The sequence below is a fragment of the Aythya fuligula genome, chromosome 2 (assembly GCF_009819795.1).
Source record: "Aythya fuligula isolate bAytFul2 chromosome 2, bAytFul2.pri, whole genome shotgun sequence".
Taxonomy (NCBI): domain Eukaryota; kingdom Metazoa; phylum Chordata; class Aves; order Anseriformes; family Anatidae; genus Aythya; species Aythya fuligula.
In genome coordinates, this window is record NC_045560.1 from 124040853 (window position 1) to 124065702 (window position 24850).

The 24850-nt window shown below is 36.3% G+C and overlaps 1 protein-coding gene across 2 annotated transcripts in view; it reads right to left on the reverse strand.

The window, feature by feature from the left end:
- ARFGEF1 (ADP ribosylation factor guanine nucleotide exchange factor 1) overlaps positions 1 to 24850 on the reverse strand; it is a 90651-nt gene that overhangs the window by 19171 nt on the left and 46630 nt on the right. The window contains exons 7-22 of one of the 2 annotated variants that reach the window (XM_032180759.1): positions 24701 to 24814; positions 23916 to 24094; positions 22689 to 22822; positions 19288 to 19522; positions 16147 to 16246; positions 15887 to 16026; positions 15671 to 15779; positions 14442 to 14643; positions 13040 to 13151; positions 11630 to 11835; positions 11448 to 11532; positions 10528 to 10699; positions 9224 to 9375; positions 6516 to 6644; positions 3340 to 3498; positions 2815 to 2965 (exon numbers count right to left, since the gene is read on the reverse strand). In XM_032180759.1, the coding sequence (XP_032036650.1) occupies positions 2815 to 2965; positions 3340 to 3498; positions 6516 to 6644; positions 9224 to 9375; positions 10528 to 10699; positions 11448 to 11532; positions 11630 to 11835; positions 13040 to 13151; positions 14442 to 14643; positions 15671 to 15779; positions 15887 to 16026; positions 16147 to 16246; positions 19288 to 19522; positions 22689 to 22822; positions 23916 to 24094; positions 24701 to 24814 (2379 nt within the window). The remainder of the gene's footprint in view (positions 1 to 2814; positions 2966 to 3339; positions 3499 to 6515; positions 6645 to 9223; positions 9376 to 10527; positions 10700 to 11447; positions 11533 to 11629; positions 11836 to 13039; positions 13152 to 14441; positions 14644 to 15670; positions 15780 to 15886; positions 16027 to 16146; positions 16247 to 19287; positions 19523 to 22688; positions 22823 to 23915; positions 24095 to 24700; positions 24815 to 24850) is intronic. The other variant, XM_032180760.1, reaches the window with a different exon arrangement.

Consider the following 24850-nt stretch of genomic DNA (forward strand, 5'->3'; position numbering starts at 1 on the left):
CATTCATTATGAATGATGAAGGAGAGGGAGAGAGCAGCTCCCAGCAAAACCGCATCTTAAAGGTATGTCTGAAGTACAGCAGCATTATCACTGAACAACAGTGAGGCAAAACTGCAATACAGAAAAAAAAACCTGCAAAACAGAAATATCTGTTTTGGAAGCTAGAAACTGTAAACCACACCTGGCAAACCTCATGCTAAAATGCTAACTTCACAGTGAGCAAATTTCTGAAATTTCTGCTGACCTCTAAGCTTGTTTCTCCCTACTACCCCCCCAAAAAAGAGAGTAATCTTGCAATCGTTCTGGGTATTTCTACCTATGCTGCACACAAGTTTTTTCTCTTAGGCAACCTATCAGAAAGATAGGGGAGAACAGAAGGCTCAAAGGAGGCCAGAGATTCTATTCTCAGCTTTGCAGGGACAGGAAAGTTCTTCTGTTTCAGACTGCCTCCCCAAAGTCTGCCACTTAGTCTTGCTGTGCTCCACAGCTGGAGGAGGCTTGAAATGACTGGCTGTCAGATCGAGATAAATTGGCCCATCTGAAGAATTTTTCCAGGACTTTTATGAACTAGCCTTTTCTGTACACACACACACACATATATATAAAACCTTACGCTAGTCTTTCAGCAACTTGTAATACTGTTGGATTTGATCAAAGTGTTTCTTTTAAGCACTTGGGCTGCCAGGATCAATTAGTTTGAATATCATTAATGTGTCAGCTAAGAAACACATCGCCCTGTGTGAGGTTGGAAGGGGGTATTTCCAAGCAGTCAGATAACCCTAACCAATACTGCCAGTTTACGTGAAAATTCATTCCTACTGTAGTGTCGGATTTATGATCAATGCTGTAAAGATGCCACAGACAGCAGATTTCTTTGTTTATATATTTCTATTCCAACATTTCTGAGATCTTTTACGAGGAAACATAGTCAGCCATATAATTCTGCTTCAATAAAAACTGATCCCTCAGATTCTCGTTGTCCAATGAGGATTTCCAGTTACCTAAAAACTACAGTTTGACTAAAACTTTTTCACAGCAGCAGCTTTTATCTTACGACTTTGCAAATAGGAATTAGAGTAGAAAAAGAGCTGAATTTCCCAGTTACAACTCCAAGTAAGATGACATTCCTACTAAAGAAGAAAAGGAATAGATGCTTATTTCTTTACTTTTTCAACACAAATGCATGTGATGTCTTGAATTCTCAAGTAAAGCAGAAAAGGTCTACAGCAGAGAGATAATGCAATGCGATGACTGAATCAGTAATGCAGTAAATTAGCCTTTTTGTTTTGTTTTTAAACACACACCTCTAGTTCAGCAGGAAGAGTGAATGCTGCTGCTTATGTGAGCATGATTTTGTAAGCACATTTCAAAGACAAGGCTTCTGTTTCAGCCTGCAGCTTCACTTACTCTAATTAAACAGCTATTTTCCTGTAAAACGTATGTCTGATCTATGGGCACATACAGGTTCTTCACACAAATACAGGTTTATAGGAAGACTGCTAGAAAGCTGTAGTTTTAAACAATACTTCAGAGTCATCACAGAAAGAAAATTTAAATATCTGCAACGTAGGATTTGTGGAGAAGAGTGGAAAACACTGGAAACAATTGAGAAAGGGGCTCTGTTAGAGCATACTCATTTAGCATATAGTAAATTCCAGTGAGATAGGCATTTTCCTATAAGATTAAAATGATATTATAAAAAGAAGAGAAAATGGTTAAATTTCTATGTGTGCGCTGTAACAAGCATTCCAGAAATTCAATTCAGGCAGAAACATTTTTATGCATCTGGGCACAGGCAATCTTCCTTAGAAATTAAGTTGACAGAAGGAAAGAAAAAAAAAAAAAGGTCTTTATGAGCTGGATCTATACCAATGACTAGCAAGTATGATTTAGAGACACCTGACTACAGTTTACATTCTTGAGCTATTAGGACTTAAAATTTTTAAAGGCCAGTCACTTCAGCACAGAGAAACTGCCAATACTTGGAAACAGCAAAGCTGGATGGGTCATCGGGGAGCACTAAACGGGAGGATGCATATTAAAAGGGCAGGGAGAAGCTCAGTATATGAGATGTTGGCAGATGCAATAATTTCCAGGGATAAGGTTTCCCTTCAGCAAATCTTGGCAATGTGAGGTGAGCACATAAAGGCAGGCCATGGCAGGGCAGAGTGGAAAGAATAGGACTGACTGCAGAATAGGAACAACTGTATTAGGAGGACACAAAGCCTGACAATGAGGACGAGTTAAGGGGTAAGGTCAGAGAAATTGGTAAAATTATCATTACTACTCTTACTAATGGACTACATTTTGGCTCTTGGGCCAGCCTATAAAAGGCACTCGCTCACTACCAAAATAATCAAAAGAAGAAAGAACAGAATTTCAGAATTTAAACTAAGTTGATTTCCCCTCTGGTTTGAATGCTGCATATTTCTCATGAAGGTTCAGAAAAAGATGTTTACCTATACATATTAATTTGCCTGTTTGGTAAAACATTTGGGGCACTGACTCTGCAGTATTATTAAATCTGGTCATACCATCAGGAACACATCCTTACTTGGTCAGTTGTATTTTAACGGAAAAAAATAACATTTTCTTACATTTCACACTCTCCCATCCTAGTGATAATATCTAATAGAGCAAAACAAATATTCCAAATATGTCTATTCAAAGTGTAAGACAAACGTAGACAATTTTAGACTACTTCACAGTTACATCTCTGAACCTCATAGTCACCAGTAATAAAAGCAAAGCACACACCAGTATGTTCTTGCACAAAGACATTTAAATGAAATACTTCGTATCTGTATTACTTACCCAGTCCCAGCCCCACAAATTCATCTGGTGCCTGATCTTTTGTTCCAGTAAAAGAGCCTTCCCTGCCACGCACTGTCCCTGAGATGTAACGAGGTTTTACTCCAGTTCCTATTAACTGTGCCAGCTCAAGTTGACTGATGCATTTCAGAATCTAGTCCAGAGAGTAAAGAAGTTGTTTAGCAACAAAAAGTATTTTGAAGCAGTAAAAAACAAAAACCTGAAGGCAGATCTTTATTTATATATAATATATATATTCTAAGTACTCAAGGTTAGACAAATATTCCTGTTCTTCCACCTAAAATGAAAAGTAATTTAAATATTACAGCATTAGTGTCTCATAATTTTATTTCTAAACTGGACACATTTTTCTACTTTAATCAGCTGCATAATGAGTTCATTATTATACATAATCTAAGTATGAAAGTTTATACTTGACAGTTTTCTAAAAAACACTGTATTTATGCACAAGTACATTCAAGATCACAACTCATTTTCTTACAGTTTAAGAACAAATGACTTTTGTACCTCATGCCAGGAATTTCCTAAATAGTTTCCATCTGTATGAGCCACTGTGATGAGAGTTTTAATTGTGTCAATATTCTTCTGCTTCATTTCAGTAATACCAGAGCTCACTGTAAGTAACGTAAATCTTGCTAGTGCTTGGACATACGCATCTCTTTCAAGCTACAAAAGAGAGGGGACAAAGGAAAAAGAAAAGATGAGATTTACCTTGTATTTTCTTGGCTCTTGCTTTTAGTAGAATGTGTAATTTTGGCAACTATATCATTTACCTTTCTCTTCTTATAACTGAATTTCTAACGTTTTACAAAACAAAATTCCCTCCTGTTTTTTATAGTAAGCTGCAGGATAAAGTCAGGCTCCCTCTACTCAGGAACACCAAGTGTAACATGTGTCAGCCTAGAACACATAGTTTGTTCTCAACTTTCTGGGTTTATTTTTCAGAGCCTTTTTTTGGAAAGAGGATGCTGTTTCAGAAGAAACGTAGCTTCTTAGCTAAGCTTTTTCTATTCTTACACTGCACCTGAATCTGCTCTCATAATGCTGCCTTAGCAGATTCTCCCAAGTTTCATGATTTTTGGCAACAGAATCCAAATAATATATCTAAAAAGCACATTTTTCCAATCCCACAGAACTACTCAAAACGTATTTGATTTAACCTACACACTCTGGAGCACCTCAGAAGCTTGTGAGATGACTCACAGCTGTGTGAACAGCAACTGACCTATAATCTAAGCAGATGAAATCGATCAATAGGGTACAAAAGTGAGCGTACCACATACAGGTACCTGAGTTATGAACAGGATATATATATAAACACCAAATGAAAGTCCTCAGGTCTAATATGAACCTATTACAAACACAGAAAGGGGACTACAGTTGAGCTCAAAAGCTAAATTCATTCTCTTGTTATGATCTGAAGGTGATAAAGTGAAAGTCGTAAATCAGAGAAACAAATGACAGCTATGAAATACATTTAACGATTTGGATATTTTAAACTGTTTTGAAATCAAAAATCCTTCAGCACATAATAATATCAAATATAAAATGTTAAAAAAAAAATCAAACCAGAACATCTGTTTCATAGGGAAAACACTAATATCACGACAGTGGGCAACAGTACAAGAGATGGATTCCCACGGAGCCACATAGCATAGCTGCCACAGTCAACCCCAACTACTATCACAGCACATGCTGGTAAAGGCACAGCACAAGAAGTACAAGCACGATAATGGAAGTTTCACGATAAGAGTGCCAGCAAGCAAATAAAATTTGGAGTCTACAAAGCGTGCGTGTATCTTCTGAAAATGGGCGATGTTTTCAGTCCTACCATCCTGCTCTGTTCCATACATATATTACTCCTCTGAACCCTTTTCTAAGCCATCATAAAATAGAAAAACTAAGCAATGCATCTATCAAACAAAATTAAAATAGATAAGGTAAGCAAATTAAGCACATAATTTTGATGCACATCTTGTCCCAGACAAGATATCTTGAAGGCAAAACCCAAACTGCGTGACAGTTTAAGACTGAAAAGATAAATAATGAAAACAGAATTTTTAGTTGAGATTTTATTTTAGTCAGAGGTGAGCATGCATAACCTCAACTATACTGTGTCCTTGTGGATTTTTTTTTTTTTAACACTAAAAGTGTCCAGCTCCCTCCATCAATTCTCAAGGTACGTAAAGTAATGGTATGTGTTCTGAGACACTGATCTTAACTTTTGTGTGTTTATTCAATGAAACAGAGAAGTTTCCAGCAACAATCAATCACAAGGGAATCATTTACTTCCAACAGCAACAATCCTTAAGTTAGTAGATGTACAGATTTGCCAGACTCCTTCAAACCACCACAGTTATCTGGCTCCTGCAGTCAGACAAAACTTGCATCTCATCAGGACCCTGTGCAATGGAATCAAGTCCTGTACTGCACTGAAGTCATCAACAAACCAGTACTGTTTAAATGGCATCAACAAAACAGAATTGCCATAGAGAACCAGGAAGGAATATCAGTTCTGAATTGAAATACAAAACAAACAAACAAACAAAAAAATAATAAAAAAAATTTGAATTTCAACAAATGAGAAGAGTTGCTTTTGGGAACACCAAAAAGTTCAATGAAGTTTGTGCCAAACCAATGGAAGGTGCAACTGCTTCTGGTACATTCTTGGAGCACGGGAATCTTACAGCAAATGTGTCCTTGCCCTCCCCAGCCTGGGCAGACCCCTGCAGGACTGGGAGATAATCTTTGCAGCTGCTGAAAATGATATTTGCACCAGATCCATGTTTGCAATTTAGAAAAGAAAAAAAAAAAGAGGAATGTGAATATCATTGAACAGCTGTAGGCTCCAGGGAAGGCTCTGTTAATCAAATTTTTAAGTCTGTTCAGTTCAGGAAAATAAAGAAGAAAAAATGAAGTGAAGGAAACCTTACATGATCTCAAAATGGAGTTTTTAAGCAGCTGTATCAGAACTCCCAATGCGCCTTACCACATCAGTTATAAAAAATTACCTGATTTGTTGAATTAGAGTACATGAATAGAAGTAAGAGAAGCATTCGCTATCGTATCATAGTTTAACAGTTTTTACTTCAAGTTAATCTTACATGTTGTTTTTTTGTTTGTTTTTAAATGTTTTCAATGTAGACGAGAAATAATACAATGTCAAACATGAATTCTGCTTACTCCTTTAGTTATTCCTACAAAGTTTTTTAATTATCCCTACAGAGCATGGCAGACTAGCACATCTTTCTGTATTTGAGAACAGTATTTCAAACAGTTCACAGCAATGCTATTTTACTTATGAAACAGCCTAGAAAGACTTATTTAATGTAACGTCACTTAGTAAAAAAAAAAAAAAAAAAAAAAAGCTAAAAAGAAAGTACTCTGACAGAAGAGCAGCCACTGGTAGGGAAACAAAAAAATAAATCAGTATATGGGCATGACAGCACAACAAGCAGGAAAAATGTTACTTTATTTAAAAAGTTCTTGTGAAGTATCACAGAATCACAGAATGATTTGAGTCGGGAGGAACCTTTAAAGATCAACTGGTGCAAGAATGCACAGAAGTGAGCAGACTCTAGGTACTGACATGCATAGCTTCAGCAAGAAGGGCTCTTTGAACTACATTAACACTATGCTAGTACATGAAGTATTGTCTCAATTTTAAACTTTTTTTTTTTTACCTGAATGTTGAAAATGCAGGCAATCCTGATAGCACATCGTATACCCTCCAGACAAAGAGATGCAACCTCTGTGTCATCGCAGTCTTGTAGACCCACACTGAATGCAGCTAGGAAAGGTGTCCATGCCAACTGGAACACATGCAAAATGAAAGTTACATTAGCACCTGCAAGCACTTGAAAGGAATAAACATTACAGTTTCAACACCTTGCTGAAGATTAAATTTAGACCTCAACTCATATAATTAACCTTGAAGTTGCCTTTTGCCCAAGGGAACAGTTAGGAGAGACATCAGACAAAGACCAGAAGTAATATAGATAGACAATCCCCACAAAACCACTCTCCCTGTGTCCAAGCAACCCACAAAACCCCCAAATTTATGTTCGTTAGATGTCTGTTGCAGTTTTGGTATGCCCTAGATAACTTTTATCTGTTCTACAGGAACACTTCACACAGCAAGGAATAGAAATAGAGCCAATAATTATGGCAAGAACCAACATGTTCAATTCCGCAGTGTGTAATACTTTTCATTGTAAAGAAATCTATGTACTTCAGTAAGCCAAATTTGTCCTGGGAACACAGGAAGAGAAAAAGAGACAGGACATGACTCTGATCTCACCACTCTTAAATTTGTTGTCTTCAGCCTCTTTTTGCCTCTAAGCCCACTGCTGACGTTTTCTCCTGCCTTAGGTGGGACTGAAAGTGTATTATACTCAGCTAAAAGTTATTGCAGGAGAGACCTCACAGTCTTGTCCTTGGGGCCAAGGCTCCCTCTCCCACATGCAGGAAAAACAAGCAGAAGATGCAAAGGATCCTGACATAACTACATGTGCTTATGGAGAAGAAATCCCAGGGTATACAGAAGGAATTTAAAAATAATTACCAGAAGTCACCCTGGATGCAATACAGAATCGATGGCCAGAGCAGGTAGCAATAGATTGCACACTTTATTTCAGATCAAAATGATGTATCGCAGATCTTCGGTTTTGTTTAAGCCAGCAATTCCAACAGCACTACCTCAGAAAACTGTTTAAAACTTTATCAGAACATAACCCTAGTAGTGTATTAAAGAATTCAGACAAACTTCTAGATCCAGCACTTAACTTCCTGATGCACATTCCAGAAGTGTGTATTTCTTTTGCTTTTGTCCCTTTTAAAATTTTCATTGCTAATGAAAACAAAACTAATGTGAAATATTGCAAAATTGAAATACTTTCCCCTGTTAAGAACTCTTTAGAGGCCTGGATGATACGCTGTATAACTAGATTTAAGCTTTTATTTATCACAGACTTGTCACTGAAGGTGAAAATCAAGTATGCATTCAATTTTGGGGTGTGCTTAGATGGTTACATAAACTACATTTTTTTTGTTGTTCTGATTTAATCATTTGGCAAATCTATCTCTAAATAAACTATTAATGGTAAGTTTTGCTGTAGCATCAATGGGTGAAGGAGGTATCTATAAATTTAAAATGTTTGTTGAAAACTAAATAGTCTAAATAAACAATGCAGGATTAGATATACATAACATCCATAGCTCTCACTTTTGAGAAGACAGTTCTCACTTCAACATATAACACTGTCATCAGTATGTTAGTTTATGAACATCCTAAAGCAAGAGAACTTCTCTTATCACCTTCACAAAACATGTTTAGGGTGTTAATTTACCCACATGCTTCATATTTAGCTCCTTTGAAAGAAAAAATGGATTTTGCGAATGTACTTTTCAGATAGTAAAGGGTAGGAATGTTAGAGAGTAACAGGGCTGGTATTTTAAGGGAAAAAAATAATCTGTGAGTATTACAGATGCCTGTACACAAGTTATTTAATTTCTGCCTTTAAGAAGACAGTAGAGAAATGATGTACAGCATACCTCTGCTAAGTCATCTCTGAAACCAGAGCTTAAACAAGGGCTTCATTGAGTATTATTCTATACGTAGTTATGAACCTACTTTTATTAATATGGTGACATAGAACTTAGAATTTTGCCTCACAGACAACAGTCTTACAGTTACATGCTCATCCCCTCTTTAGCCAGGACCCAGAGCTCAATCTGACCTCACAGCACACCACTTCAGGGAGCTCTGTGTCTCTTGCAATGGTGATCTTCTGAGAACTCCATGGAGCAGTTCACAAAGAGGACACTTGAGCACCACTACTGGCACAAGGGCAGCTAATGAGAGCACATGGTGAAAGCCATCTCTTCCAGTGTCCGTTTACCAGAATGAATTAGTTACGCCAAAGATCATACCCAATAGCATTCTCAGACACAGTAAGCTATCGAACGCATTTTATAACTACGAATAGTACCCCAAAATGCAATGAAGTAATCTCTCTTAGGAGCAGCAGGGGGGACTCAAACAATGAGCCTGAGACTGTTTTGACTACACCTCTATACCTGAAATAAAAATTCTATTATTTCAACTTCTTAATTATTCTTTATACTTATGTTCCCCTGTTGTACTCTTCGTAACTCCCCCATTATTAAACCATAAAGTTTTCTCTATCAGCATAGAGCTTCTTAAATCCCAGCGTAAGTGAAACTGCAACAGAAGGCTCAAAGTCCATCCTTTCCTGTTACAAGTTAAATAACTTACAAAATAATCAACACACAGCAGATACAAACCTTTGGTAGTATTTTCCAGAATTCATGTCAGTCAGCATTTTGTATTAAGAAGAAACTAGGTTAAATATCTAAACATGCAGCTCACCTTAAACATGGGTCTCACATGCTCCAGGTGTGTTGCACTGGTAAAAGGTGCCTGGACATGGCTCACTGCCTCCATAAGAGCCTTAGCTGTCTTAGCCATTTGTTCCATTTCCAGATTATACAGCAGTCTTCTCTGTTTTTCACTAGCAACACCTATAAAGACATTTGTTTCCTCTTTACATTTGTGCATCTTTAGCAGCTTCATCTTCAGGAATAACAGAATTTTAAACATTTAAGTGCCATACTTAAACATGGCTTTTTAAAATTCTTTACTTCTGAAATTGCCACACAACCAAAGTATTTCCTTTAGAATATTGACACAATTTAACTTAAGGCAAGCTTATGTACGAAAAGTAACTGAATTTTAATCCTAAATGAAAGCTTAAAGATTTGCTCAAAAAGCATTCCTTCTCTATCACCTCAACTAACAACATAAACGTCACACCCACTAAGCTAAATTCACACTGAATCGAAGTTTCATAGCAATCCATCACCACAGAAAACAACAGTAAGCGGACACACTTTTCCTTGGAGAGAACTACTTTATCACTTTTTCATTTCAGTAATGGAACCTCCATCTTAGCAAGAAAGAGGAAATGAAGCCAAATACAAGCAGCTTCTTTAAAATTATAATAAAAACACTAACAGAATGATTATTGAAAATTGGATGGGTACTTTTTTCCAGATGCAACTTTACTGTGAACAACCTGTTCTTAAGACTAACCTAGGACTTGCTTGAAGCGTACAAATTTGGCTACACTGGGAAAAAGCCAAGTCTCTTAATAGTCTCCATATAACTAGACTGAGTAACATCTGAATCTCCACATTGTGCAAAACACAAAAATTTTTGTCTGGTATTTGAGAGAGAAAAACATAAGTAAATCAGGGCCCTGTAAATGAAGCAATGTAAGATTTTTGAAGAAGCCTGCTTATCTGAAGGGAAACACAATGTTTTCTCCGGAAATAGAAGGTACAACTACTGTGTTTGTTTTGCACAATGCCTATCAACAATACTGCTATTCAATGAAGTCCCCATATACACTTCCCTATGTTGCTGGTCAACAGCTAAACCCGTATTTGTATCACCAGTGCACTAAAAACTGCAAATTCAGTAGCACAGGGAAGCGAAAATAAACATCTGCACTTAACACACATTTGAAGGTAGCATCATGCATTTATGCTAAAAGAAAAAGGATATGAAATTAAAAGTTAGGACTAATTTTGAGTTATGCAAGTCACGCTGGTTTCATTCATCTCTCATTTTAAACAGGAAACAGAGTGCCAGCATTAGCTTCAATTACTTACTTTGCTTACTGGATTTTGTAGGTATTGTTAATTCCTTTGTTTCTTTCATTGAAATCTTCTTTCCAGCTATTTCATTATAGATGGCAGACAAATATTCTTCAGGGAGATCTTTACTGTCATTGATACCTCTGTTCATTTTAATATACTGTTCTTTTGTCATCTTATTCTTAACCTGAAACCCAGAAGGAATCTATTAATATGAACATGAGGCATGTTCATTGCAGTTAAAATGCTGCCTACAAAGCAGCCAAACAGACGAGTAGTTACCATGAAGGATGAACCTGCTGACTCTCAAAAGAAATTTTTATGCAAGACTACACCGACAAATCTACAAAATCAGCCATGGACATGTGGGCATTACAACACTCACAAACGTTCAAGTAGGATCTGCAGATTTATTAGCCATATGTTAAAAAAAAATAATTGTTTTGTCATAGACCAGGCAATTTTAAATATAATTCCTGAGTTCACTACTTTTTCCAGATTTATTTGTTTTTAAATAAATGATGGCTAATTACTACAAGTTTGAAAGTTATGTGCTGCAAAATTGAGATTTATTGAAATATGTCTGCATTATTTCTTCAAACTGTCTGAAATAAGGAGCAGATCTGTGTTAAAATCAATAGGTAAGCAATTATGTAAGTCCTGCCCTTTGATTGTAGGCTAGAACACTACTTTGAGTGTTGTGTTCAACACAGGGTAGGCAATCAATACCTTATAGCAAGGACTAGCCAAAACAACTTAATCCCAGTATCCATGGAAAAGAATACTGTTATTTAACAGGTGTACAAACTTAAGCTACCACATTTCTTACATGCATACTGGTGTTAAATTGAACGTCAAGCTTTTACAACCACACTGTCACAAAGCCTGAAAGTTAGACATCCATAGAGTAGACAAATATTCTTCTAGCAACATACCTGTGGACTGTGAAGATCTGTTGTCAACATGATGATTGAGTAAGCTAAGACATATGCAGTATCTGCACTAGCAAAAAGAGTTTGCCTGAGTTGAGAAAAGAAAAATAACATCAAGTTTAACATATTACGAATTTTACTTATTATTCAGCTTTCTGAAATTCTTTAGATAAAGTATGGCTTACCCTTGGTTACATTCTAAGTATCTAGCAGCAAATTTCTCCATTAGGCGATCAATTTTTTGAGCCTCTCCTGGAAGACGAAATCCCTCTAGAAACATGCGTAGAGCTGAAACAAAATCCTTTCCTGAGAAGTCGTGTTGGTCTACATATGCATACATGACTTCTTTGTTAAATTTATCATTGTCTCCCAGGAACTCCCCAACCTGAGTCTAAAATAAGAATAGAAAAGACAAACTAGCACATTTGCTCTGGGAAAAAGAAAAGCAAGTTAAGAGCACACTGATACTGCCCATGCGTCACAAAAAGAGAGGCTCATACATAGTTAATGAAGACACACTGCTGCTTCTCCTCTACTCTCCAAAGTGAAGTATTTTGTCCACATATTCCAATGGTCTCTTACATGCTCTATATGCCTGCTTTTCTCCTCTGATTTTATTCATGTACAATTTGACTCTATTAGATACATTCCACACGTGCAAAGGACAGTTGGTATTAACAGTGAGTGTTCAGTTCCCTGCTGTAGTGCTCTTTGTAGTTAGGAAACTTACTCTAGGAATGAAAACTACTGAGCTACAGTACAAACCTCAAAAACCAGCAGGTGATGCCTAAATATATGCAGCTGGTACAAATACAGCCCACTAATCACTCTCAATGCAACACAACACACGGAAAAATACCTAACGTTCAGATAAAGGTGGCTATGTATGTAAACTGAGATTAAAATTTTGTTTTGATGGCTGATTCTAAATTTTAATATGGAGATTTGTGACTGCAGCCACAGCTACAATGCTATCCATAAGCTATATGCAAGTCTTTCCCTGGAAAAAATAGACAGGGTGGCTAGTAAGCATAATGGCATACACTGCTGTTTCAGAAAGCTGTCTTTCATGACAATACCAACGTAAGATATTCCCACCCTCTTCTGCCAGACACTGCAGGACCCCCCCCAAACCCAGCAACAGCTTTTAGCTGTAAATCGTATCAAAGAATGAAACTAGATTAAGTAACTTCCCACTGGGAGGCAGCAAAAACGCTTTTCATGTTGTAGTGCCACATTACTTTTTAGCTGCCTATTAACTGCAGTTAATTCTAGCAGACCCTTTCTGGACTAAAGTAAATACAGTTTAGTAAACTGCTCCTAGCAACACTAGCAAGTCTCGAGTCAGCTCAAGTAGGTCAGTCTTTTCCTTTACACCCTGCTGAACTGCAGGATGCTTATACTACAGGGTACAGCTCTCTCACATATTCTGTTTTAAATTCCTTGACTTCCCAAATTATCAAAGAGAGAAAAGTTTCCTTTTTTTCTCATTGTACAAGAATGCTATATGTTTTAAAACACTCGTGATTTGCAATTAAAATAAAAACATCACCATGAGCAAAAAAAAAAAAAAATCAGGAAAACAATTTTCTTACTGAATCTAATCTCTCCTCTTGATGTAAGAACTGAGCAATATCTTCAGGGGTAGTGCCAAGCATTCCTTGTTCTTGCAGGTACTGAATCCCCCTCTTTGGTTTCTTATTGAATCTGTACAATCAAGACCAGGAAAGAATAAGAGTTAGCCCTTTTATGTATGTGCACAAAACCTTACTTGCTTAATCAAAGAAGATTCAAGAGTTTTGGCTGAGATATCAAAAATCTGTATATTAAGTATTTTTCCTTTATCAAGCTATGCATTAGATAGGAATAAGCTACTCCCTTCTGCGATTATTGCCTTCATAATTTTTTATTTTTTTTTGTCTGCAAACAGCCACCTCTTTCTCTTTCCTACACAGCTGCCAGCATGGCATCCAAGCAGGTCTGAGTAAAGACAGCTAAACACTATCATTTGCTTTGGGACACAGTTTCTGCTCTTCTCTGATCTAATCAAAACCAACTAGAATTCCACGTCTATTGTACATCCCTGAACCATGTATGTGTGTATACATATATATGTAGATACATTAAATATATACAAATATATACACAGAGACAAAAAGTAGATAGATAAATATATAATAAATTGCACATTTTAAAGTGTTCTCTCTGTGACGAAAAAAATACTCCACAAACCCAGCAAATCCGTGGTTTGGAAATGAATAATTATGCTTCATTGTTTTTTGTTTTAATCTCAATGAATCACTCTAGAAATCCATGAGTTAAGGTTGGACTAGGTGATCTTAGAGGTCTTTTCCAACCTAAATGAATCTATGAAAGAGGTGCCTGTAAGAATGAAAATGCACTAGACAAGGAACTGAAATAAAACTGAAGCCCTGAAGGACTAAGGCATGTTTGTTCAAGGTCTGAAAACTCCACTACAGAAAACTTATTTTTGAGTGATTGACCTCACTGAGGTGAGGTGACTATGCTGAAATCACATGGAAGTTTCATCTCAGAATCCACTGAGAAATTATACCATCCTACAGTTCAAATTATGAAAAGTTAATGAATTAGGAGAGAGCAGTATCTTAAACTATAGGCACTTCCATCAGTAATGTGCACAGTAAAATAGGTAGTATTCAATTGATCGCATGAGTTCAATGTTCTTTTTATCCAAATACAGAAGTCTTATTTTTAGACAAGCAGGTCTGGAGAAAAAAGAACAAACATTCAGAGTACTCATCTTCTAGCTGTGAGGAATTAGGTTAACACAAAACACTGTTGACAGGCTCCAAAGGGGACACCATTCAGCACTCTTTCACCAGAGGAAGTGCTGTTACATCCAGAGTTTTTTTCCTAACACAAGATGAGTATCTATGAGGAGAAGGAAGAAAAACCCAGGAATCTTCATAGCTCCAAAAGAATCCACCCTCCCATGGGTGATAAAAGGGCACTCACAAGTCAATTCCTTGTTCTATTATTTCCTTTTGTTGCTTTAGGACCTCAAACTGCTCTGGGTTGTCAGTGCCAGACATCTGTGTGCTGTAACTGCCAATTCCTGATGAAGCAGTAGAATCCAAGGAATTTAAGCTTCCATATCTGTTAATTGTCTCAGGGTGTTTGGTTTCATTGCTGTCTTGTTCTGTGGGTTTTTCCTGGCCTATAAATTGGAAAGGATTACATAGATACAAAATACATACAGAGAAAAGAAATTAAGATCACAGGTTACTCTTCAATTATTTTTGAAATGCTCTCCAAAGGCTTCTGAAAGTTACTAGTTATCTTCAATGACCTGTTCATCTTTTATATAAATATTCTGGTTTTGTTTTGGTTGGGGAAACAACCAAAAAATCACTACAATATATCAAGGAGGATTCTTTCAGTACATCATGTATCTGAAATGTAAGCCATAAATTGCAGCTATAGTTTGTAAGCGCTTGGGAAAAAATCAGAACTTAAGAAATCTAGTTACAGATCTTTTTATTGTCAAGGCCACTGTTACTTTTGACATGAAGCAAACCACACTAGAAGGTTCTGAAACTGAGAACCTAAAAGTGTTTATAATCACATCAGCCAAGTATCTGGGGCCCTCATTCAGTTCAATGATAGCAGTGCTAACCATGTCTAAATTTCAATTTCCATTTTAAATTGGTAATTCAGCTACCAACTTTAAACCCTTAATCTGAAAATTCTGGTATAACTTTAAGACTTTTAATCTGAGGTCAGACAGAAACAAGATTAAAGCAAGTAACGATTTAGTTACTTCACTGCTTGCAACATTGATTTTTTTTTTATCTATTAATGCATAGCTATAGAATTTCCGCTCCCCATCCGGGTTGCTTTAGTAGTAATTTAATCAATAAGAAATTAGAAGTGCTTCAAAGTACATTTTATAGTCCCTTTAAAGTTAGAAATGTGTGAAATAACAGCATTTAGTCATTTTCAATGTAGTAGCATTCCAGGGATTCAGACAATTAAGAAAAACAACTTCTTCAAATGACAACAACCAAAAAATGTGTACTGTATACTACCCCAAAAATATACAAATATTGTGCCTCCCCTCTCCCCCTCCCCCCCAAAGGGTTTTACCAATCTAGAAACTAAAAATATCAAAATACTGGAGAAATGCACTAAGTTCCTGCAACATCTCATTACTAAAACCATAAGAAGGGCATCTCATGTCTTACCAAGTGTTGTCTGAGAATTGGGATTTACGTACTGATCCTTACTCCATTCCACCATGCACTTCAGGATCGATACTAAGCATTCCAATCCTTTCTTTCTCAAGCTTAATTCCTAGAACAGATTTCAAAAGAAATACATTAGTTGACTGAAGAGTTTAGCCCTAATTTACCATTCCAAGGAACATGCAATTTCATAAAGTTTGGCAGAATTTCTTTTACCTGAACATTGGACATGCCAAGCTCTTGGCTACCCCTTCCTTGAGCAATCTTCGACAGGTCATTAACCAGCCTTTCAAATATGTTTGCAGCATTCAAATCACAATCATAGTTCACGTAGATGTCCACTACACTCTGGGCATCTATAAACGAAGTGACATTGTCAACCTTGGAACAATAACTATACAGCTCATTGAAAGGCAAGCACAGTTTTGTTCTTCAGCATAAAAATGTAAAAACCAGAGCCAAGCAGTCCTTAGTACCTGCACATATCCTTGTCAGAGTTTGTATAACCATCCATTTATGATCAAATGAGCTAGTAGAGGTTTCCAAGATATACAGGAAAATTTCTTTGAAGAATACCTATGAAACATTTCAGGAAGAGGGAAAAAAAATTTATTACAAACATTGTAATGAAATTTGACAGCTAACATTCTGATGCATGTAATTCTGAAAGCATACAGATAATACAGAAGAAGCATTCTAGAAGGACAGGAGAAAGGGGAAAAAACTGAAAGGTGGAAAAACAACTTATGTCTGACATGCTGAAATTAGGACTTCACTACTTACATACCAGTGCTGTGAAAGCGTGAATGTCAATTTAGTTTAACAAGAATTCTATGCTGCTCTTAGAAGTTCAGTATCATTTGGGGTTTGGAAAGAAGAGATTATTACCTTACCACAAAAGACCTTCCCTACAAGATGATGATATGGCACAGATGTAATAAACAGCAAATCATGCCAATTTAAAGTATCAGTATCATTAGAATGGGAAACATCTTGACACAGAATAATCACTCTATAGTATCACACTGTTCTAAGATGAGGACTGGTCAGGCACAGCATAAAAAACGCAGCACATCCATTAATAGGATGACCATCTTCCAAAACTGACAGTAGTTTTCTCTGAAATTGCTTCAGTGCAGATGCTTTTATTCAGAACAGTGACTATTTTACCCTCCCTTAATTGAGTGTATCCCTCATGAGATACACTAGTATTATACCCTGCATATTTCAGCTGAGCATGCTTAGCAGCTACAGCAGGCTTTTTTCTCTTGCTTCTTCCCTAAGCGGCGGCAACAGCTGTGAGAGCATATGAACCCAAAATGTGAACTGCTCGATGGTGTTGCATCACCATCCCACGCAGCGTTACATCACTGCTCTGCACCCCTGAGCGCTCACCTCTCCGCAGCCAGTTGTGGCTACCAAATCTATCAGCGGGTTTCTTCCAGAATGGTGCCAACAGCCCCAGGCCTTCAAGCTCCTGTTCTCTGAGAGCAGCACACAAACATCCAAATACATAACTACCCCTGCTTTTAATATTAGATATTCCCTCATATGACAGTTTTGTGTATGTGTATGTGTTTTATACAGAGATTTCATGCTATTGGATAGGTAGAGATAAGTACAAGGCTAATTTTGCCTTGTCACATGTTTGGGGAAAACTGGCAGCATTGATTTTCAAACATCCTTGATGGTACAGATATCGCCCCAAGCAAAATTCACTAGCAAAATTTACATTTTGTTGGCCTCCTTGGAGGAAAAGCATGAATACACTGCAATCCCAGTTACTTTTTTAGTAAGGATCCCTACAAAACACAAGGAGTTCAACACATAACATACCAAAGACTAATTTAAGTGGAATATAATTTCAAGAGCTTAAAACCACTCAGAGTACTGATTTTAGCCACAACTTTGTGGAATTCAACAGAGGAAGACAAAATTTTAATAAAGATCATGCTAAAGGCAATCCTTAGTTACATTTTTATTTATTTGTTTTTAAGACAGTAATACTATATACACTGTAGAATCAGGAAGACTATTTTTCTTTCAGAGAGTTAAAAAAAAAAAACACTGATGAAGCAGAGAAACATTTCAAGTATAAAAACTAAGCCCAAATCTTTAAGCTACAAGAGAAATTAACTGCATGGGCTGCATACTACGGTGACACTTTAAATCTCTATGCTTCTTATACAAGACTTCTTGCTTTTGGTATCATCTTTGGACAAGAGTATCTTGGGATGAACAATTTCTCCAAGCAGTACTAATTACGTATATTTAAGTATTTAAAAATAGTATGTAGCACTTATTGCAAATAATGTTGAGTCGACACTTTATTTCTAGCATATCATGAAATTAAACCAGAAAAGAGCTCATTATTTAGTTTGGTCAACTGAAAATAGAGAAGTGATAGCTTATTTACTGTTGCTGAAAAATGGTAAGCACAGTCAAGTGACACCTGAAATTCATTGATATGATACCTATGACTGGATTTGCATGAAAACCTTTAAGCATAAAAGTGGGGGGAAGGAAAAGTGTGTCAGAGTTAGCCCATACATTACTGCAAATATAACCAGTGACCCATTTAAGAAATACAGTTACAAAATAATTCAGGTAAGACCCGCTATTTTAACTGTCAGAGGACAGCATTAGCTGAAAACTTATGTCAAAAGACCACGTGGGGGTCACTTGCAACAGAATCTGAAATTACATTTTAAAATATGCCAAGAATTTCTTAAACAGATGAAGAATACTGCCTCAATCCCAAAATATATAGATTTTGCATATTGTAAATCAGAGCATATGGCTCTCCTTACAGCTCCAAGACAAAAACTGAATGTGAAGATATCTACTTGTCTACCCACATCTTCCGAATAACCTTTAGGATCAGCAGCTGAAAGAAGAGGAATTCTTTATTCACAACCAGGAAAAAGAATAAGTTTCTTGAAACTGCTGTCCCCTGTACTTTGTAATAGATAATGAGTACCATCAAACTTATGAAAATTAGGTTCTTCCTCTGAAGCTACCATGACACCAACTCATACACTGACATCCACAGAAGAAGAAATCCCTGAAATCAAGGTCCTGTAACAAAAACATTATTGACATTCCCAACATCATTTCACACTTCACTTCCACACTTATGAGGCAATCTGTAAATCAAAGCACATTTTGCACAGTAAAAATTATTAATTTATGTAAATGTCTACTATTAAGTGATGAAATGGCTTACTTCGTTTTAGAGACTTCATTTTATGTTTAAGTTAAAATATGATGGATTTTATTTCCTTTGAACAACCCTCCCTACAAAAGTTTCCCATCACTTTCCACTTCACCAATGAACTTGTCACTGCCTCAAGTGTCACTTCTGATGTTACAGAGCAAATCTTACTTAATCTGTAAGTATATCAAGGGAAATGCTGCTGGTTTACTCAAACGGAGTTTCAAGGGCATTTCACCCATTATCACGGGATGAGAAAGAGCTTCTGTGCATGGGTAGATCTGACAAGCCTTATGCAAAAGCTGAGATTCAGGAAGAAAAACAAATTTCTCTGAGCAAGACATATCAATATAGACTTAACACCCCTCCCTCCCCTTTAAAATTAGAAAGTCATGTAACGTACCTCGATCTGCATCTTTAGATGAGTCTTGAAGTTTGAGAGGAGGGTAAGAAATATGGAAAGTGAAAGCTCAAAAACTTCTGGAACTGATGAGACTCCATTTTTTGACAGTGCAACACAAAGATACTGCTTAATAGCATTAATGAACATCTCATTTGTCCTGAAGACAGGTCCTGCATTTTGCAGAATGGACAGAAGCAACTGCAATGAAAGAATCTTTGATCGCAGTTCATGAGATCTGGAATGAAACAATACAGCATGTGTCAGCCCAAGGTAAGTCATAAAACAAACAAACAAACATTCTTTTGAGAAATCAATACTCCACAGTGACTTTTTATGTGGAACACTCATGCAATAATCACAAATTTGAAAAAAATATGGTATAGAAAGAGTCATGAAAAGATGATTTTTTCTGTTAAACTAGTCATCCTTCAGCCAAGAGGGTGAGCAAGAATAACCTTTACCAGTTACTGTTTCCTACCACTGTTACCAATCCTCTCTTCTATAACACAGCACACCTCTTAACAGTGGCAAGAGCAAGCAATGCTGTCCTTTCTTAGTCAAAGGATGAATGGAGTACTTTTTTTCCCTCCCTTTTAATAGTTTGGAAGATCCCGTATATAACATCCATCCTATCTACAGAATCCTGAGTACTGAAAGGTGAGAAGTGACTTTAGAAATTCATTCTCCTTCTCTATTTTCACCAGCATGGGAAGAGAGCTGAAGGACAACAAAGACAACAGCTGTAACTGCCTGACCTACTTCCTCCCAGCACTGACATCTCTTTCCTCTAACTGTGGTATTTTACATTATGTATCAGTCATTGGCCCCATCCCACTCCAAGAGCAGCTAGGATGCATTACGTGCCTATTTTAAGTGTGGCATTAGCAAAATCAGGCAACTGTAGTGTAGTCAAGAGCTCCACGGTAACACCATGCTTCATTGCAGACTGAAAAAAAGCTAGATTTCGTGTCAGAACAGAGCTACTATTTATGGTAAAAACAACAAAAACGTGTAGAGGATGGAAATCTGTATCTATGAAAACATAATGCAATTTAAATAGCGTTCTGGGAGAAAAGCTTTCTTTCCTCAGACTCCCAAAGCTCCTTCCCACTTCTGATCATCTCAAAAAAAAGTACAGACAGAAATGGTTTTCCCAACAAGACTGCCCAGCTTTTGTTGAACAACCACCCACTGACAGAGGACAGTTATGAAATGTGAGGAACAATGAAAGGACATTTTTCAAATAGTACAGCCCAGATATGGTACGGATCTCTTCTCGCCACATGTCACACACATAATACTTCGTTATTTGCTCTATTCTGCAAAAATACCAGCTTAATTGAAATAGACTGGCTAAAATAAAAGCTCAAATTCATAACAAATATTTTATGAATAAACTTGATGGGTCCTGCATGCTGGCAAACAAAGCGGGCTGGAAAAAACAATCACTTTGCCACCACTTCAAGCTCCTAAAATACAATCCTGAACTTAAACTTCTTGTCTGAAGACACTTTAGAGTAGACAAAGTGAGTGAGGAATTTGCTCCTCTTGTTCCTCCTAATGACCCCAGAGTCAACATAAAAGCCCCGAAACAGCTCTCAGTATGAGTTCTTCATGAAAATGCCTTTCTTCAGGGACTGCACAACTGCATGTAGCCTAATATAACACTCTTCGATGCAAAAAAGCCTTATTTTTGTGTGACACTGCATTAATAGTACAGACAGCACACGACCTTGTCTTACTTTGCTATTTATTTAAGAATTTAAGTATAAAGAGAATTTAAAATGTAAATAAAATATTAAATATTGACCATTTCCAGTGAGCATCAACTCATAACCCAAGTCTAAATTTGTTGGCCTTATCAGTTCTGTAGGGATGCATAAGCCTACTTAACTTAAAACAAGCTTAAGGACTGAAATCTAATGCACAAAACTTCAGGATATTTCTCCCACACCTTATTTTATTGTAGGGAAAAAGGAGACAAAAACATCAGCAAGTTCCCAAGGAGCGCAATCTTGATCTCAGCTCTCAGCCTTGTGACTACGCTAAAGCTCTGCATCCAGTTAGCTAAAATTTTAAAGTAGTTTCATTAAATGCTTCATGGCTAATTTCACTGTCGAGAGGCAGACAGATTTATTTATTTAAGCTCTGTAGGTATCCTATGCCTCCTTTTCCAATTACAGCATGTTTCTAATAGTTCAATAAAGCCATCAATGCCTCAGAAGCACAGAAAAATTCTAGATGCTTCTCCAAACACAGGACATCTTTGAATGTCTCTGCAGATAATTCCTGTTGTCCTAAACATCATTTCCTCTCATTTGTTCTAGATGGAGAGCTTAATCAGGTCTACTATGAACATCAAGGATTCCATTGATTCAGATGAGATGCTCTAAGCACCTTATTAGCTATTGCTGCCCTTCCAGGGTGAGCTAATCCATTAAAGCCTTTTATAAATGGACATTCTCAGTGTCAGAGAACTGACTAAACCCACAGGATTTTCATGGCACTTCCTGGAAGACAAATTCTCAAATAATGGCGAGGAAAAACCTCATTGTTTCAACCTTCGCTCCTGAACATCCTGACTTTCCACAGTGCATTGGCAGATAATAGTTTGAAAAAGGTTCCGGACTAACCCTTCAAACCCCTTTCTACTATATTATAAATTTCAGTTTATTAAACCTACCACATTGATATTGGTGATTAAACTAAGCCATCTTAAAGTTACCTAATTTATAAGTTAGACCCTGGAACAGTAAGCATGACTTTATTTTAAAGGATTTTGGGCCTTTCATCACTGCTCATTTTACAGTTTTAGTACCTTCGGAACAAAAAAGGAATCTTCTTGAAAATTATTAGTAAGTTTTTCTAACATGCAGAACAAAAGAGGCATATGGATTCCGTAAGAGATCAGAAAAGCAAAGTTCATTGCCACCAGACATGATAATACTGGCACCCAACCATAGAGGACAATATCTTATTTTTGTTGTTTAGCAGCAAACATGTAAGAGAAAAGAACATGTGGGGTGTAACTGACTATGGTTATAAACATATGTATTACCTAAAAGCAGAGTAACAATAGCTGAGACCTAAACCAACTTAAGACCTTCTTTACAGACCCTGCTGAAAATCATTATACAGAGGAACTAGGAAGAACACGATGTACTTACAGGCAGTGAAGGCATTATTAAGAAACTTCTAGAGAACAGATGGGTAATAACAGATGCTTTCATTTCACATACAAAAAAAGTATTAGAACATAGAAAGTACCTTTTTGAAGTTTCTTTAACCATACTGTTCTTCTTTCAGTAACTGTGGAGCCTCACAAATGTTTAAAATATATATATATTTTTATTTTCAAATTTAAAAAAAGATTTATTATGAGAATTCTTAATTCTACTCACTTTGGATCTGGCGGTCCATCTGACAGGGGCTTCATGGAGAGTTTACACAGTGACCTGAATACAAGGAAGGCATCCTTTTGTAAAATGTGGGAAAACTTAGCACCAGGTGTAGGTCCTGAAGAATTTCCAGATTCCTAAAGAAGTTAACATATTTCAGTATTCCATTTTGCATTAGCAGGGTGTGTAGGGAAATCCCCACCTCCTAGCAACAAGAAGTTAAGATATTATACAAATATAACCAGTTCACTATAGATTTATGGTCTCAAGACTAAATTAAAACAAAAAAGAATTCTGCAGTCCAGTTAAAATGAATAAATTCCCTAATAAAATTTGCTATCTTGATAAAATCCAGAATTACATTAAGCTGTAATGTCATGAAGCTATGTGGGTCAAGTTTAAAAAAGACAACTTGCAAGGGAACTGCCTTCAGACATTTTTACTAGATAACTAGTTTAAGAAAAACGACTGACATTCACATAGAATGCAAGCAGTTACATATCTGTGTCAACATACATCTGGCAATACTTCTATTGTATGATGCATTGCTCTAAATTCATGCCATTTGGTATTGTTTTCCTTACATCAGCAAAATGCTTAGTGTTAATCTTCCACTTATATGGCATGTGTGACTGTTGGTTTTCAAGCTTGCAATCTATTATCCCCAAACATAATTATTCAGTACTTTGATAACAGAGACCCTCCGTCAGTTGATACTATGCATATGCTGTTATCTGATACCACAGTAGTAGTGTGTTCTCATATCTCTCTTCTTAATGGAAGAAGACAAAGCTTTTTATCCAGAATCATAGCAGTACAGCATGCTATGGGCTTTCAATTTATATTTATCATGTGAAAAAAGCATGTGAAAATGATCCAAGTATGTCTATAACAGGTTACACTCTTTACTAAATGTGTATTTGAATGCTAGTTTTATTGCTTCTTAGGAGCATTTTGAAAAACCTAACAGTTCCTTAATCTTGAAACACTTCTAATACTGCAGCTAAAAATATGGTAGTCACGATAAAAAAACTAATCACATACAAATATTTATTTACAAAAGATAAATGTATATACTGCACTAAAAGAAAATTATGTTTAGAACACCACAATACTTGTACTCATCCGAGTAACTTATTTTACCGACTTACATCAAACATTCTCTGCACAAGTGTTGGGCAATACTTCAAATATCCTACTCCTTTTCAGTATTTCCTAATTTATACCTGCCTGTACCTGAGTATCATTGGAAGAGACAGATAATCTGTCATCTGGTAAAGATGGTGTATAAGCAACAGAAATTGGAGTCCCTGGAATTCCATTTGCCTGAATGTTTTCACTGTCACTGCCGTCCTCTAATGTTACAATCGTGCCATCACCACTCGCACTTTCAGAAGTCCCTTCTATATCTAGTAGAAAAGAAAAAAAAATTATAAGAAAGGTTAAGTAAGAATGCAAGGTAAAAAGAGCTTAAATCAAATGTTTAAATACAAAAACTACCAGAAGCAAAAGTATAAGGAGGAGCTGAAGGCAGAATTTATATGGCTTTATATAACTAAAAAAAAAAATCCAAATAATGAAAATTATGATCAAAACCAACTTAGAACTTTACATTGCCAGGTTCACTATTCTAACAAGTTTCCTACAAGTATCAGGAAAGAAAAAGTCACAGATTATAGATACAATTCTCAACAAACTCAAAATTTAATGCTTCTCTGCTACTACAGAGACGGACCCATTTTTGAAGAGATTATGCAGGAATAAAACATAAAAATAAAACAAACTAGATTTTTTTTTTTAACATAACATTCATCTTCAGTATAGGAAGTGTAAATTAATGCATGAAATCTTGCCCATTTAACTGCTAAATAACACACAACTAAGGTCAGACAACTGAAACTATTTTCTTTAGCATATAAATATTATATAAACAATGATGTATTTTAGTTAAATATTCATGTTAAAATAATCTTTAATGTCAAGATTCATACTGCAGTCATATATTAATGTAGTACCTCCAGCTACTATGTTCACCATTTCCTGCACAATACTTTCCACAATTTCTTGCGCCTTCTCTTCACACTCATTGCTTTCACCATCATATGTTCCTCCATCAGCTTTAGAAAGATCTTAAAAAAAAAAATAAAAATAAAAAGAAACACTGA